Source organism: Rana temporaria, chromosome 3 (genome assembly GCF_905171775.1).
Source record: "Rana temporaria chromosome 3, aRanTem1.1, whole genome shotgun sequence".
NCBI lineage: Eukaryota > Metazoa > Chordata > Amphibia > Anura > Ranidae > Rana > Rana temporaria.
Window position 1 is genome coordinate 382,373,422 of NC_053491.1, and position 17,580 is coordinate 382,391,001.

The 17,580-nt window shown below is 44.1% G+C and overlaps 1 protein-coding gene across 1 annotated transcript in view; it reads left to right on the top strand.

Annotated features, from left to right (window-relative positions):
* Window positions 1-17,580, top strand: part of NUP205 (nucleoporin 205) — a 117,781-nt gene that overhangs the window by 16,514 nt on the left and 83,687 nt on the right. Inside the window, 5 exon segments of the mRNA XM_040345676.1 lie at window positions 587-746; window positions 3,802-4,030; window positions 4,142-4,306; window positions 13,277-13,452; window positions 16,522-16,638. Of these exon segments, the coding sequence (XP_040201610.1) occupies window positions 587-746; window positions 3,802-4,030; window positions 4,142-4,306; window positions 13,277-13,452; window positions 16,522-16,638 (847 nt within the window).

Genomic DNA, 17,580 nt, shown 5'->3' on the forward strand with positions numbered 1-17,580 from the left:
CGTAAATGCGGCGGGCGCAAGCGCGCCTAATTCAAAATAGGCGTGATTGACTTTTTTTGGAACGGCGCATGCGCCATCCGCCTACATTTCCCAGTGTGCATTGCACATTGATGGAATAACTTTTGATGGAATAACTTTAGGCCTGATAAAGCGTTACGTAAACGGCGTATCTGTACTGCGGGGGCCGGGCGTACGTTCGTGAATAGGCGTATCTAGTGATTTACATATTCTACACCGACCGCAATGGAAGCGCCACCTAGCGGCCAGCCTAAATATTGCACCCTAAGATAGGACAGCGCAAGCCGTCGTATCTTAGATAGGTTTAAGTGTATCTCTATTTGAGAATACACTTAAACTTAGGTGAGCGCAGATTCCGAGTTAGTTTGGCGTATCTACTGATACGCCGACCTAACTCTATGTGAATCTAGCTATAAGTCTTCTGCTTTTCCATACAGGAGCCTAAGAAAAACTTTAAATCTCATGCTGGGTTTAATGTGGCGCTCCATCCAAGCACTCTATATTGATTATCTAATTGATGGTTTTCCTACAGAAGGCCCAATTTACAGTCTTCTCTTCTCCTTCACAGCCCAGAGGTTGTGGCCATGACAACCCATTTCGTCGATGATCTCATGGAGAGCGGGCTGACTCAGAAGATCCTCACTCTGGTTTCTCAGATCAATGTGAACAATGAATTTGATAAACTTCAGAAGGAACGAGGGCTGGGCAATGAGAAACATCGAAAGGAGGCAAGTGAACTGCAAAACTAAACAAGATCACTACTGCTTGAGAAATTCCTTCTATGTGCCTATTCTCTAATACATATGTAAATATGAATTTATTTTTGTGGAATGTTAGGCTAAATTAACCCTTTCCAGCTGGAGGCAGCTTTTCCTTTAACCACTTACCCCCCGGACCATATTGCTGCCCAAAGACCAGAGTACTTTTTGCGATTCGGGACTGCGCCGCTTTAACAGACAATTGCGCGGTCGTGCGACGTGGCTCCCAAACAAAATTGGCGTCCTTTTTTTCCCACAAATAGAGCTTTCTTTTGGTGGTATTTGATCACCTCCTGCGGTTTTTATTTTTTGCGCTATAAACAAAAATAGAGCGACAATTTTGAAAAAATTAATATTTTTTACTTTCTGCCATAATAAATATCCCCCAAAAATATATAAAAAAACATTTTTTTTCCTCAGTTTAGGCGATACGTATTCTTCTACCTATTTTTCGTAAAAAAAAATCGCAATAAGCGTTTATTGATTGGTTTGCGCAAAAGTTATAGCGTTTACAAAATAGGGGGTATTTTTATGTCATTTTTATTAATATATTTTTTTTTACTAGTAATGGCGGCGATCAGCGATTTTTTTTTTTTTTTTTTTTTTTCGGTACTGCGACGTTATGGCGGACATTTTTGGGACCATTGGCATTTTTATAGCGATCAGTGCTATAAAAATGCATTGGATTACTATAAAAATGCCACTGGCAGTGAAGGGGTTAACACTAGGGGGCGGGGAAGGGGTTAAGTATGTCCCTTGTGTGTTCTTACTGTGGGGGGGGGGTGGCCTCACTAGGGGAAACACTGATCCTCTGTTCATACATTGTATGAACAGAAGATCAGCATTTCCCCCGCTGACAGGACCGGGAGCTGTGTGTTTACACACACAGCTCCCGGTCCCCGCTCTGTAACGAGCGATCGCGTGTGCCCGGCGGCGATCGCACCCGCCGGGCACACGCACGGGGGGCGCGTGCCTCCGGCGGCGCGCCCCTAGTGGCGGCTGAAAGAGCCGACGTAGTATGACGTGCTCTCGCCCAGGAGAGCCAGCTTGCCGACGTAGAATGGCGGTGCGCAGTCGGCAAGCAGTTAAACGTTCATAAGCTGCAGACATTACATGGGATTTGTGTGATTTAGCTGTCACTGTGATCAGAAGCCTGTTCCACTAGTTTCCAATTATAAACAGTGACTGGGAGTCGGTCTTGCCTATATTCTTATCACACACGTTCCTGGAAAACAAGGCTCATCAATAGTGGGTGCTCTAACGATTACCAGCTGGATCCTGGAAACCTCAAGAAAGTGTATATATTTGCCAGCACACCAATGATCAACAATCGCCGTTCAAATGCTTTTATTGCAGTGAGATCACATCACAGTGTTAAGTGCAACATTTCAGAGTCGTGCAGGACCCCTTCATCATGTGATAGTGTAACAGTGGAAAAACAGAATATTTGTACATCGATCACCAATTGGAACATAAGAAAAATAGTGCCACCCCATCCTTTGACATCAAACGCCAAAATATATTCAAAAGGCTGATGTGCCCGATTAGGAGAAGCTGTAATGATGGGATCTATACAGACTATATTCCCCCTTACTATGTAATTTATTTTTGATGCATGTTACACTTTGCTCTCGCCATTAGCTTTTTGAACATATTTTGGCGGTATTTGACGTCATCTGATGTCAGAGGATTGCCTAACGAAGGGGTCCTGTGCGACTCCAAAATGTTGCACTTATCTCTGATGTGATCTCTCTGCAATAAAAACCTTTGGACGGTGATTGTAGATCCTTGGTATGCTGGCGGAAATATATAGACTTTCTTGGGAGATGTGAGTGACAGCGTGGTCACATCGCTGGGGGCTCTAAGCAAGACTTTACCCCAGACTGGTGAAGCTGCGTCCTGGTGCCTGACTGCAGGTGATTGCGGGACGGGGGGGTGGGTTAGGGGTTGGGGGACAAGTGTAAGGTCGCCTTTTCTGCTAGTGTGGCCCATCTGCGCAGAATCGCGCGCGTGTAATAAAAATTCTGCTTTTTCTGGGTAGGGGGCGCGCCCGGCTGTGTTGTGATTTGTCACTGCACATGATGATCACTGGATACTGACCAATGATTGGCCCCTGGCACCCAGTGATTGGCTCTGATCTTCCCCCGAACACAGCTCAGCCCATTTTTACAGACTGAAATTGATTCATTCAGTGTGTATTGTTGTGATTAGCCATGGCTAATCGCATGGTACAGATGGGCTGTGATTGGCCCTGTGTGTACTATGTGATAACTCACTATTCACAGCTAGCAACAGAATTGTATACAATGAATGGCATAAATCAAAGCCATTCATTGTTTACAATTGTCATGTGACCTGCTGCGATTGATCACATGGTAATGGCAGCAGGCTGGTACACTGATCAGTTATTGGCTGTGTCTGGTGGACGTACACCCTGAACGACAAAGGTCCCACCCAATCATCACTTGACAAAAGGCTGGGTGGGAAGTGTTTTATTCTTCGATTTACATGGCTGAAGCTACGTTCACACCATATGCAGTGTGTTTTTTTTTTTTTATTTTATTTTTTTTTCAGAGCAACGCAGCCTGAGACAGTTCACAGCCTCACACTGTGCAGTGGCCAATTGAACTTTGAGATGTCTGTGTAACATTTCAATAAGGTTTGCTTTAAAAAAAAAAAAACTAACAGTGCAATGCGCCAAGATCAGCACTTGCCACGTTGTGATGCAGCGGCTGGTGTCAACATAACCCTTAAGGTGTGAATTGTTGTCAAGTGCCCAGGTCGAGATGTCAAAACTGTATGATCTGTGAAAGGCCTGCTCAATTATTACAATTTTTTTTCTAGTTTGATGTAGATGGTCTTTTACACCTTGCAAACCAATTGTTCAGAATGTGCACCTCATTGTCAAGAGTGTGTCTCCCTCTCCCTCCCTCCCCACCAGTGATGTTAGACCAATTTTTTGGTATTGATGGTTGCACAGCAAGTGCCCAATCATTGATAGTAATTTGGGGATTTTGTTATTTAGGTGACAGACCTTATAAAGGAATGCCGTGAGTCTTTGGCAGAGAGCCTCTTCTCCTGGGCCTGCCAGTCTCCTCTGCGTAAAGATGACACCTTGCTTTTGATTGGATACCTTGAAAAAGTTACCCTGGAAGCAGATGGCACCCTGGACAGCGTAAATCTGTACCTCCTTATGACCCTCCTATACTGCTTGGATGTGGGCTTTTTGGAGCATGGGACAGATGATCGAGATGGTATGACCACACATAGTTTGCTGCCTCCTGGTTGATGTGTTTTATAGTTTATTTATGTTAAAAAAATTGTATTGCTTCATTGAGGGCTAAGTATGCTCTGCACTCTCCTAGAACTAATTCAACAGTCGCTTCTTCTCAACGAGAGACCGTACGTGACAGCCATTCACCAGCGCCTTCAAGACCCCAAGCCGTGGAAATCAGCTGGGCTTCAAGCTACTGTCCGTCTGGCATGGGCCCTCACTCTTCGGGGTGTATCTCAGTTATCGGAAGTTACAGGTATGCACCAAGCACAAGCCTCTATCATCATCAGGTAATAGAATTTAAAGCAAACACCACAGGGAGGATGGTACATAAACATAAATGCACAATGCAAGGTGTGTGTGTGTGTTAAAACTGAACTCTAGGCAAACTGCTAAATACACAGCTGAAATGCATATATGGGAGCTTTTTTACCTGCTAAAAAATGAAATATCTTTTCATCAAGGTCTGAGAATTTCACAGCTCTGCCACACAGAACAGCCCCGTCTGGAAGGGCAATAGATGTGTGTGTTTTTTTGTTTGTTCTACTGTTTCACATTTTGATATTGTCCTTTCCCTAGCCTTTGATTGGACAGTGAAAGAATAAGCAGCACAATGAGCTACTCTGTCTGTCCCTGTTCTCTCTCTCCTTCTGCCAGCACACCCCTTGTAGCACACTAATTTGCTTTTCCCTATCCGTCTTTCAGGACAGCCACAACTTGAGAGATAGGCTCCTCCTCTTCCTTAGGAAACACTGCCCAGCCTTTAAAATCTCTCCTCCCCCTGCTAGACCTCAGTTCTTAGTGTTTCCTCCGGTGGGGAGACACTGCTAAGGAACCAGGCAGGGCAGTCAGGGGACTGTGGCCATCATTATTTTCCTATGGAGGAGGCAAGGGCTTCCTAAAGGAGATTGGGCGAAAGAACTTTCCGCCAAAAGAAACGCACCCCAACCAGGTCGAGCGCGACAGACGGTTTGTGGGGGGGTCCCTATCGTGTCCACAGGACCGCGGCGGGGGAATTCAGCTCCGGGCACCCTGATTACAGGCCGCACATTGTTTTTCTCTTTTAAAAAATGCGGGCCGAGTGGCGGGCGACGTCATTTCCGGTGCGCCTCGGAAAGGATTCCCTATGACCCGCGACTTCCGGTTCCGGGTCGCGGCGCTGATAAGAGACCCACGCGTCCTGCTGGAGGTGTCGGATACTCGTTGGGACGAGTTAGACACAGCGCAACCACCCCGCTATGTCGGTGACCTCTCCGGAACGGGACCCGACTAGGGACGCTACCTCCAGCCAGTCCAAGGTAAGGGTTCCTGGGGAGGGTTCCCAAAACTTTAGACTATGTCTCTTTTCCTTCCTCTATTTTCCCTTGGTGGTTGGGGGAGAGGAGGGATAGACAGCAAGGGCACCTAGCAGTAGTGTCTGTCTAGTGCTTCCCAGAGGGTTGTAACCATGTTGTTGGTTTTTAAAAAAAAAAAAAAAAAAAAACTTTTTTTATATCTCTGCTCTTTTAAATGTGGGTCCTTATGTCTTCTATTTTTCAGAAGAGCCTAGAAAAGAGCCAAGAAAAAACAGGAAGGACACATAGTTCTAAGAAGAAATGTGCTTCCTGTAGGGATTCCCTTCCTGATTCTTGGGCAAAAGTTTTATGCAGAGATTGCATAAACACTCTAGTTAGGGAAAGGGATGCAGAACAGGAGGATAGTCTAGCTGCTTCAGTTAAGGAACTAGCCTCTACCTTTTCCTCTTTCAAAACCTTGTTTGAAAGGGTGCAACCCCCCCTGGTACCCACACAGGTTACAGCCCACCCTGATGTTCAGGGTCCTGCACCTGCCTCTCCTGATCCTTCAGCGGAAGCAGTTGATTTTGCAGGCCCTTCTCAGGGGCAGCACTCCTTAATGGAGAATGTTGCTTCCGACTCGCAGGCAGAGTCAGGTGAAGAAGACCAGGACAGTGAGTCCAAGAAGTCTTCCAGATACAAGCTATCTCTTGATGAGGTTGAGGAACTACTAGGGGCCATTTACACGACCCTAGGCATTCACACGGATATTAAACCTCTTAGTCTCCATGACCAGATGTACAAAGGTCTAGGGGAACACAAGGGCAGGGTTTTCCCAGTGCACGAACTTCTGGTTGATACTGTTAAGAAGGAGTGGCAGGACCCTGAAAGAAAGCCTTTCTTTTCTCAATCCCTTAAGAGAAGGTTTCCCTTTGCGGAAGATTCCACGTCCGTTTGGAATAAGAACCCTAAATTAGATGCGGCCTTTTCACAAGTCTCTAAAAAGACTGATTTAGCATTTGAGGATATGGGTAACTTGACGGATGCTATGGATAAGAGAATGGACTCATTGTTGAAAAAAGCATGGGAGTCCATAATTGGCAATTTAAAACCAGAATTAGCAGTTACAGTAGTGGCCCGTAATTTAGAACACTGGCTCTCAAAGATCCAAGAACATATTGAGGCAGATACGGACAAGGACACTATTTTGGCTTCCTTCCCCACAATTTTAAAAGGGGTAGCCTACATTGCGGACGCCTCAGCAGAATCCGTCCGCATGTCAGCCAGGTCAGCAGCCCTGGCTAATTCTGCCAGAAGAGCTCTCTGGCTCAAGACTTGGTCAGGAGACATTGCGTCCAAGTCTAAGTTATGTGGGATTCCTTTTACAGGAGATCTCCTTTTTGGTCCTGACCTGGAGTCAGTCTTAGACCGCACGGCGGATAAGAAAAAATCGTTTCCGTTTAAACGTAAAACTCCACAAAAAGGGAGAGGGTTTCGTCCCCAGAGACAAACAGGGGTCCAAAAACCAGAGACTCAAAAAAGGATCTGGACACCTAGGGGTAGGGGAAGAGGAGCGATTTTTCGCCCACCTGACCAACCCCCCAAAAAACAATGACTCCCAGATCAGAGTGGGGGGAAGGTTGGGGGCCTTCCTCCCACAATGGGAGTCTTTTTCCCCAAACAGGTACGTATTGGCGATAGTGAGAAGGGGGTATTCCCTAGAGTTCTCATTCCTTCCGCCACAGAGGTACCTAGTCACTCAGCTTCCCAGAGCCAAGGAAAAAGCAGAAGCTCTAGTGGGGGCCTTGAGGGATCTGGAGGTCCAAAATGTTGTTTGCAGAGTCCCAAAAGGAGAGGAGAAAAAAGGGTTTTACTCCCACGTTTTCGTGGTAAAGAAACCCTCTGGCAAGTACAGGTTAATCTTAAACCTGAAACCGCTGAACAAGTCAGTAACATACAAAAGATTCCGTATGGAGTCAATTTTCACGGTAAGGGCCCTCCTACCACAGAATTGCTTTATGGTCTCCCTGGACCTCAGGGACGCGTACCTGCACGTACCCATTGCAGAGGGGTCTCAGGAGTTTCTACGGCTAGCGATAGACTTGGGAACTTCGGTGGTGCACCTACAGTTCCAGGCCTTGCCTTTCGGTCTATCCTCCTCACCCCGCGTGTTCACAAAGGTCCTGGCGGAACCGATAGCTTTTCTGCGTCTTCAGGGAGTGGGTATAATAGCGTACCTGGACGACCTGCTTCTGTTTGCAGCCTCTCCGGAACAAGTTTCCAGGGACCTGGAACTAACCAAAAAGACCCTTATGGACCTAGGTTGGCTGTTAAACCTGGAAAAATCCAGTCTAATACCATCGCAACGCATTCCTTATTTAGGGTACACCCTGGACTCCACCCTGCTAAAGGTCTTCCTTCCATTAGAGAAGGCTCTAAAGTTAGAAAAGTCGGTATCTGCCCTCCAGGGCAGCCTTCAGGTTTCAATCAGATTCCTGATGTCAACACTAGGACTGTTAACTTCCACTCTACCGGCAGTCCAGTGGGCAGGGATTCACTTTCGGGCCCTGCAGGCCTTTGTACTCAGAATCTGGGACCACAGCTCAGAACACCTAGACGTCCTGGTACAGGTCCCAAGTCAGGTAAAGAGATCCCTCTGGTGGTGGAGAAAGATCACCAATCTGTCACAGGGTCGTCTATGGCATATCCGGTCTCCATTGGTTGTCACCACAGATGCCAGCGGCAGAGGTTGGGGAGCTCACCTAGGGGTACTTCCAGCACAGGGTGTTTGGGAAGTGGCAGAGCTGAAACATTCTTCCAACTGGAAGGAGCTGAGGGCGATCGGTTTAGCTCTCATCTTCTTTCAGGAGAGACTTCGAGGACACCACGTCCAGGTGAGGTCAGACAATGCATCGGCCGTGGCCTATGTAAACAAACAGGGTGGCACCAGGTGTGTAGCCCTGTCGGCCATAACAACAAGAATCTTTCGCTGGGCCGAAACAAACACCCTGTCCTTATCAGCAGTTTTTCTAAGGGGGATAGAAAACAGTACAGCGGATTTCCTCAGTCGAAGTCAACTGAGGGAAGACGAGTGGTCCCTCAATCAGGAGGTCTTCCATCTTTTGGTCAAGAGATGGGGGTCTCCGGAGATAGATCTCTTCGCATCCAGGGAGAACGCAAAAACACCTTGTTTTTTCTCTCGGGGCAGGGGAGAGGGAGCAAGAGGGATAGATGCCCTATCCCAGAGCTGGCGATTCGAGATTTGTTACGCCTTCCCACCCCCAGCTCTTCTACCACTGGTCCTGAGAAAATTTCAGCTGGAGAACACCTCACTTATCCTTGTGGCACCCCACTGGCCCAAGAGGGCTTGGTTTTCGGTTCTCAAGCAACTGACCTCAGAGCCCCCTCTTTTTCTTCCTCTTCGAGAGGATCTCCTCTCGCAGGGTCCAGTTCTGTGCCCTCAGACACACAGGTGGAACCTTGCGGCGTGGTTACTGAGGAGTCCTTGCTGAGGTCCAGAGGTTTTTCGGACAAACTGACTGCCACCCTTCTTAACAGTAGGAAGAAGGAGACACGTTCTATTTATAGAAAAGTTTGGATTCGTTTTAATACTTGGTGCCAGGAATTTTCCTTTCCAACACAAAGCCACAAGTCCGTTCTGGAATTTCTCCAGTGCGGAGCGGATAAAGGCTTGTCAGTGAGTACCCTTAAAGGCCAGGTCTCAGCACTCAGTGTGTTTCTAGAAAGCCCTCTAGCATCCAACCCTTGGGTCATCAGGTTCTTTAGGGCTTTGTCCAGACAGAAACCTTCCCAGGGACCTCCCTTCCCCAAGTGGGATCTATCACTAGTTTTGCAGGTGCTAACAGGGTTGCCCTTTGAACCCTTAGACAAGTGTTCTTTAAAGGATCTAACATTTAAAACAGTCTTTTTAGTTGCAGTGACTACTGCCAGGAGGGTCAGTGAATTGGAAGCCCTGTCCATTCGTCCTCCTTTTTGTGTAATTTTTCCGGATCGAGTTGTTTTTAAAACCGATCCGGCCTTCCTTCCGAAAGTGGCTTCCAAGTTCCATAGAAGCCAGGAGGTTGTGTTACCTTCATTTTGTTCCAATCCCTCTGGTGAAAGGGAATTTAAGTTTAGTACACTAGATGTTAGGAGATGTATCCTACAGTACTTGGAGCTGACTCGAGCTTTTAGGAAGTCAGACTCTTTGTTCGTTTTGTTTTCTGGGACCAGAAAGGGACAGAAAGCGTCTCGGCGCACTATTGCTAGGTGGCTCAGACTAGTTATTGGGCAGGCTTACTCCTTGACTGGTAGGGAAGTCCCTACAGGAATTAAGGCACACTCTACTCGGGCGGTGGCTACTTCTCAGGCTGAAAGGGCTGGAGCGACGCCAGATCAAATATGCAAAGCCGCAACTTGGTCCAGCTACGCCACTTTCATCAAGCATTACAGAGTAGACTTGGTGTCAGCAGGTGAACAAGCCTTTGGGAGAAAAGTCTTGCAAGCCGTGGTCCCACCCTAAATTGTAAGTACTCGATTATCCTCTCAAGTTGTGGCTGTCCTGAAAGACGGATAGGGAAAAATGGAGTTACACTTACCGGTAACGTCCTTTCCAGTAGTCTTTCAGGACAGCCCTAGTTACCCTCCCGAAAAGTAGGAAGAAGGGAGGGTAACTAATCCAGGAACATAGTATGATATTGATGTGTTAACTATGGATTACTAACATGTTCTTGTGTCTCCCCAGCGGACCGGAGTGCTCGTATAAAAACTGAGATCTAGCAGGGGGAGGAGAGATTTTAAAGGCTGGGCAGTGTTTCCTAAGGAAGAGGAGGAGCCTATCTCTCAAGTTGTGGCTGTCCTGAAAGACTACTGGAAAGGACGTTACCGGTAAGTGTAACTCCATTTTTTGTGCTGTTTCTCCATTTAAGAGGCTCATGATGGACCTCTTCCCCCTTATGGAGAACTCACTTATAGCATAACTGGTTTATTATTTTACTTTGGATTCTTCAATCAACACTTCACTGTCTTCTAATACAACAGTAGAAGCAGTTCATCTATAGGGTTCTATACAGGTCCAGGGCCCTAGTCCATTCCTATTGAACCAATACCATGAAGACCCCAACACATAAATGTGTTGGTCTATCACATAAAATCCCAACAAAACACTTTTCACATTTTTAGTTGTAACATGACAAAATGTGGAACATTTCAAGGGATGTGAATACTTTTTTCAAGGCCCTGTATATGGGGATCAGGATTTCCCATTTAAACAATAGAGCTGTAGATAGTTCGTACCAGGGAAAATCTTGCATTGTACCTCCAAGGTGTTACTTTCTTTATGCCCCAAGCCTCAGATGCAAGGGGACAAAGCTCTTCATGCCTTGGATGTGGTTTGTGATATCAGATGTTACCTGAAGTCAACAGCTGCAATTTGTCAGCCTGATTTCCTCTTGTTCCTCTTTCTCTGTGTTTCCTGAAGGCCCTAGGAAGGGCCATGCAGCTTCCAAATTTACCATTTCTCAATAGATCTGTCAGCTTACACAAGCTTTTGGTCTATAGCGCAAAGTTCCCAAGTTTTCAGCGATGGCTTGTTTTACCATGTAAAGTTATGCACACGGTATACATACTAGGTGGAGTATAACTGGGAGAATCTATGGTGGCGAAGGATCTGGGGGTTATGGTAGATCATGAGCTTAATAGCATGCAGTGCCAAGCTGCGGTTTTTAAAGTGAGCAAAATCCTTTTTTCTATTAAGGGAGGTATGGATTGCAGAGAGAGATAATTTTGCTCCAGTAAAAATCATTAGTAAGACCTCATCTGGAATATGTATTTCAGTTTTGGGCACCAGTTCATAAAATGATATTAGGGAACTGGAGAAAGTGCAAAGAAGGGCAACCAAACTGATAATGGCAATGGAGGATCTCAGCTATGAGGACAAATCAACTAAACTGAATTTATTCTCGCTTTATTAGAGGTGATTATATGTTCATCCTGTATAATAACAAGTGGTCCATATAGTGAACTTGGTGTAGAGTTATTCACTTTGAGGTCATCACAGAGGACAAGGGGGCATGCTTTATGTCTGGAGGAAAAGAGATTTAACCTCCAAATATGGAAAGGCTTCTTCACAGTAAGAGCAGTGAAAATGCGGAATATACTACCTCAAGAGCTGGTTTTGGCCTGTTCGTTAAAAAAAAAAAAAAAAACAACCTTGAATCCTTCTAGTGATGGCCGAAAACCAAAACTGAAATGGCCAGTTTGTAATAAAAAAAAAAAAAATGTTTTTAATAAAATCGATGTGGCTGGTAAATTTTGCATTGACGTCAATGGAACGCAGCATGCCATTATGATATGATAACCCTATTTTCGACCGATAATTTTCAGTAGACAATATATCGGTGCATTCCTAGTTGATCCAGGGAATATAAAACTGCCACTTGGTGGATCAGAAGTAATTTTTTTGGATCATACTTTACTGGGGGATTTTTTTTTTTTGCTTTCCTCTGGATCAAGTGTGTGTGTGTGTTAGGTTGTACTGGATGGACTTATGTCGTCCGTCTTCTTTATTTTTTTTTTACTAGAATAACTATGTACCAGCAATAGTGGTGTCTTCTGTGCCATTTGTCATAAGTCTTTGTTACTTCAACATTTGTAACTTCAACATTTGTAAAGCTGCTGCCTGGTCTTTGATTCATACTTTTACCAAGTGGATGTTCAAGCTGCTGATGGTGCTACCTTTGGTTGGCAAGTCTTGCAGGCTGCTACATCAGGTTCTTATCTGTTAAGGTTTGGGTGTTGCCGTGGTGGCCTCATATTCAGTGCTTTGGGACTTGTGTGCCCTAAGGAATATGAAGATTCCCTGTGTCCTGAGATGTAAGATTTAAAAACAAAAATAAATGGGTTTTTGATTTACCTGTAAAATCTTTTTCTTGGAGTACATCACAGGACATCGGGATCACACCCTTCTGCCTTTTTGTGGTTCATGGCTTGCTACAAAAAACTGAAGCCTTGCCTAGCTGGAAAGCGTTATGCGTAGGAGTTGATTTTATGTGTGTTTTTACCAGTGTCCATTAACTTGAAGGATGCAGTATAACACAGTCGTAATGAATATGAAGATATTTTGTGTCCTATGATGTACGCAAAGAAAGATTTTACAAGTTAACCAAAAATACCATGTTTTTTTTTTATTTGTTTTTTTCGGCTGTCTGCTTTAATGATGTATTTATGAATACAGAGATGCATATGTGTGCCTTTTTTTTTAATATCGGTTTAGAGTTCAGCTTAAAGTGGTTATTAACCCACAGGGTTAAATTTACGTTCCCCTCTCGGTTGATTTGTGTAATGTCCTCCTGTGACACTGCTTTTTATATATAAAAAATATATATATAAAAAAAAGAAAAATGTGCAGCTATATACAGTCCTGTTTACAGAGCGCAGATCGGCACTCATCTGACCTGCCGGCTCTCTCCTCTCTCGAACCTGACAGCTGCAGCGGACAGGGCCGAGGATCCCCCGCTGACGTCAGGAGGAGAGAGGCAGCCCCGCCCGCGGCAGGTCACATGAGCACCGACTTGCGCTTTGTAAACAGGTATACAGCTGCAATATATCGCAGTCACAGGGGGCATTACATGAATCACATGAGAGGATAATGTAAATTTAACCCTAATTTGAGTAGGGGGTGGGCACGGACACGGAGCTGACAGGCAGGGAAGGGAGGGAGAGAGGACGGGGAAGAGCACAGAGGAGAGACAGGAGACACAGCCAATGACAGAGGCACATAAACTGACCACGGTGTCAGGCAGCCCTAATAAAATGTGGTCAGTTTACAAAGGGGAGGGCAGAAACTGCATTGATCAGCCAGGTATTTCAGGGGGCCATATTGCACAGCACAAGCACTCCTTTTTTTTTCTTAATATATGTTCTCTGAATTCAATGTTTCTGTTTTCTACTAGCTCTTGCAGAATTCACAGAGGCCGATGAAGTAATAGCTGAGATGGCTATAGGAGGCAATGCCTTCCTATTCCTTACAGATGCAGTGGTGTGTGCCGAAACCTTCTTCCATGAAGAATTCTTCATCCGCAGGATTCACACTCTCATCACGGATTTTCTTATTCGGATGCCTATGAAAGTATGTCGCAGATCCTTCTTCTCACCATTTGTTTATGTCACTGATGGGAGGCCGTGCTTTTTAGACAACACTTGTTTTGGTCCCCTTGTAGGCTTCTGGGGATCACATTGGATGGTTTAGTTCTGAAAGCGGGAAAAACCTTTAATAACTACAAAAATCTAGGTTTATAGTGGTGCAAAGAAGAGTTGTTTTTTTTTATTTTTTTTTATTACATTTGTTGGAAAGGGTGATTTGTGGTACCTGTTCTGTTTAGAATGGCTAGTCCTTGTTGATTTGCACTTTTGTTTTAGTGTTCTCCCATACCCGACTTCTCTACATACAGAATCCTTATAGAAATACCGAGGCTTATTTTTGAAAATTAGTTGAGAATCCTCACTGAAATTGTGTGATTATATATATATATATATATATATATATATATATATATATATATATATATATATATATATATATATATATATATATATTAAAGTGGATGTAAACCCGGTTCATGAAATTTGAGCTGGGCACATATATCTGCAGTGTTTTCTCCTCTCTCTTCGAAGCACTATGTCCCGTAGCTGTCTCCTGCTCTGTGCTTCTGTTATCGGCCTGATAACTTCTGAAAAGTTCTCCGTCACATATGATGAAAGCAGCCGGAGTTTTGTGTTGGGGAAACATGCTATAAATAGATTAGCACAGAGATGAACGATTCAAGGATCAGAGCTGAAAGTCTCTACCTATGAGGAGAGGGGGTGTGTCCCTTTCCTCCAATCAGCTGTCTTTAGTGTATGCCCAGGTTTTACTGCAGTGCTAACCAGGAAGAGAAATTCTAACACGATGTGCACTTTCTAAACAAGTTCCTTTTTATTTTGAATAGTCAATCTTGTGCAAAATAAAGCAGGACTTTTAATACCCATAACATTTTGATAACAATTTTCATTAACAAAAGAACACATGTTCCACATAAATAATTATGCTACCAAAATTAGTATGTGCTGTAAATTGCTTCCAGCATTGCTCCTGTTATTGCTTGCTGCGGGCTGCCATTTTGTTGAAGCTCAGAGCAGTAACTTCCTTACTGAGAACTCTCCCCTCTCCTGGGTCTCAAAAACTTTTATTTAACATTTTGTAATTAAAGTGGTTCTAAAGGTAAAAGGTGTGTGTGTGTGTGTGTTTTTTTTTTGTTTTGTTTTTTTTTTTTTGTTTTTTTCCTTTTAATGCATTGAATCAGACAGTGAGGAAAGGGCAGGGCCAAGCCACACTCTGTTTTCCTATGGACACTCAGATCTGGCTGGCGAGCAAGCATGCGCGAGTGCCCCCACAGCAAGCAACCTTTCTATGGGGCACTCAGTGGAGTAATGAGCCAGGCGTGCTGGTGGGGGACCAGATAAGAGGAGGTTTGGGGCTGCTTTGTGCAAAATCATTGCACAGAGCAGGTAAGTAACATTCGAAAATATTTTTGAGAAAAAAAAAATGTTGAGCCTTTTTAGAATCACTTTGAAATATGTATTTACAACCTTGATTGTATGTCTTAGTTTAGCTAGAAAGGAAGGCTGACAAAATGTTTACAGTGCTGAAAGTGATACTAAAGCCTTGTGCTTTTTTTTTTCAATTTAAAATTCACAAACAAACATGTTAAACTTGCCTGCTCTGTGCAGTGATTTTTGCACCTAGCAGCCCAGATCTTCCTCTTCTCGGATTCTTCTTCGGCCCTTCTGGCCCCTCCCCCCTGCCAGTGCCCCCCTAGCAAGCAGCTTGCTATGAGGTCAGCCGAGCTGCAGCGCCGCACATCCATTTAGCCTAGATACAAGTTCAGCCATACAGTTGTATGGTTGAACTCGCATTAGATTTGTAGAAAAAAGTGCAGAGACTTTTTTTTTCTCCCCGCACTGAAATCAGATCGCAAGGGTGTTCTCACTTATGCGATCCGATTCCTGCACAAGTTCACAGTTCGCACTGCCATCTGTGAACCAATCTGGGGGTGTCCTTAACAATGTGGTTTGCAGAGGGCAGTGTTAATTGCCTGCGAGAGAGATGCCATGCGGGAACTGGCGCTGTACCGCATTACACAAGTGTGAACCTAGGCTCAGACATGGAGCCCTCATTGACTTTGACAGCAGTGGGAGCAAATGTTGCTCCGCTGTTGTCTTAGCCAATCAGGAGGCAGAGTCTCAGACAGCGGTCTCTCGTGCAACATCGCTTGATCAACATGGGGCTCAGGTAAGTATGAAGGGGCTACTGCACACAAAAGGTTTTTTACCTTAATGCATAGAATGCATTAGGATAAAAAAAACTTCTGCTGGTAGAGTCGCTTGAAGTTCACAGGCTACTGATTAGGGGGAAAAGAGAGAATATGGAGATAAGATACTATCCTTTTTAACTCTTTTGTGTCTTCCTGGCAGCAAAGTTTATCCTGTCACCTCTCAACAGCAATTTATTGACTGAAGATCCTCAACTTCTTTAGTTTATCATCTTGGTTATTACCTCGCGCATTTAGGGCAAAATGTAATTGTTCTTTACGAATGGCCCCTCCGACCCACTGATACTCACCTTGCTAGTGTTTCTCCTGGCACTCTTTTCTGGCGCTAAAATCCCTCTTGACCCCAAGTGTTCGAGACTAGGACGAGCAATGATGTCACTCCTTCTGCCATATGACAATGCTCTGGCATAGCTTTTTATTCGAACAGTCAAGGACCCGTGTCTAAATGTAGTTGGTATGTTCCCTAACCTAGACCACTGCCCCTTTATATTTTTTTCAATGAGGGAATCCGCACATGGTGAAAATCTTGCCCAACCTGCCTGCAGTGAATTATGCAGAGGGATTGTAAAAGTAAATTGAGTCAAGTGTAGTAGTGTTGGGTAGTAATAGGAGTTCATTGCCTTTGTGCCAAAACAATAATTCTTACTGTAATTCATGCATTTAAATTTCTAAAAGCTAACTTCTTACCATGCGAGTTGTTTGGCATGCAGTTTTCGTTTAAAGCGGTTGTATACCCCAAAAAAATAAACAAATTTCTTCATTTTAACCAGTAAGCTTTTTATAAGTTGTAATTTTTATGAAGTTTATATTTTTTTATGTCCTTGCAGGTTAAACAGCTAAGGAACCGGGCGGAAGAAGATGCTCGTTTAATTCAAATGAGCATACAAATGGGTAATGAGCCCCCCATGTCATTACGGCGAGATCTTGAACATGTTATGTTATTGGTAAGCTGAACCCTCCAACCCAAATATTCTACCAAACATATTATTTACCTTTGTCTTTAAAAAATATTGTACAATAAACTGTTTTTTTTCTTCCTCACAGTGGATGTAAAATGTCAGGTTTCTGTGATGTAAAAAAAAAAATGAGACAAAGATAAATAATTTCCGAACTTTTTCCATCTTTAATGTGACCTATACACTGTACAACTCGGGTGAACAACAAACTGAAATCTTTTAGGTGGAGGGAAGTAATAATAAAATAATATGGTTGCATAAGGGTGTGCCTACCCTTAACCTAATAATTTGTCGAAGCACCTTTAGATTTTATTACAGCACTCAGTCTTTTTTTTTTGGGTATGAGTATCAGCATGGCACATCTTGACTTGACTGGTATTTGGAACTGTTCATATTTCCCTCTACCTTGACTAAGGCCATTGTTCTAGCTGAAGAAACACAACCCCAAAGCATGATGCTGCCACCACCATGCTTCACGGTGGGTATGGTGTTCTTTTTGGTGATGTGCAATGTTGTTTTTGAACCAAACATCTTTTGGAATTATGGCCAAAAAGTTCAACCTTGGTTTCATTAGACCATAACACGGGCTTGTTTTTCATCGTAAGAAAAGGCTTTCTCTTGCCACTCTACCCCATAGCCTAGACATATGTAGAATACAGGAGATTGTTGTCACATGTACCACACAGCCAGTACTTGCCAGATATTCCTGCAGCTCCTTTATTGTTGTTGTAGGCCTCTTGGCACCATCCCTGACCAGTTTTCTTCTCATCTATTCATCAATTTTGGAGGGACGTCCAGCTCTTGGTAATGTCACTGTTTATTGTGTAAATAGTGCAGCGCTACCGACTTTCATGTGCCTGTTAAATAAATTAATCTCAACACATTGAAAAATATATAAACATTACATTTCCATTCAACAAATAAAATAAA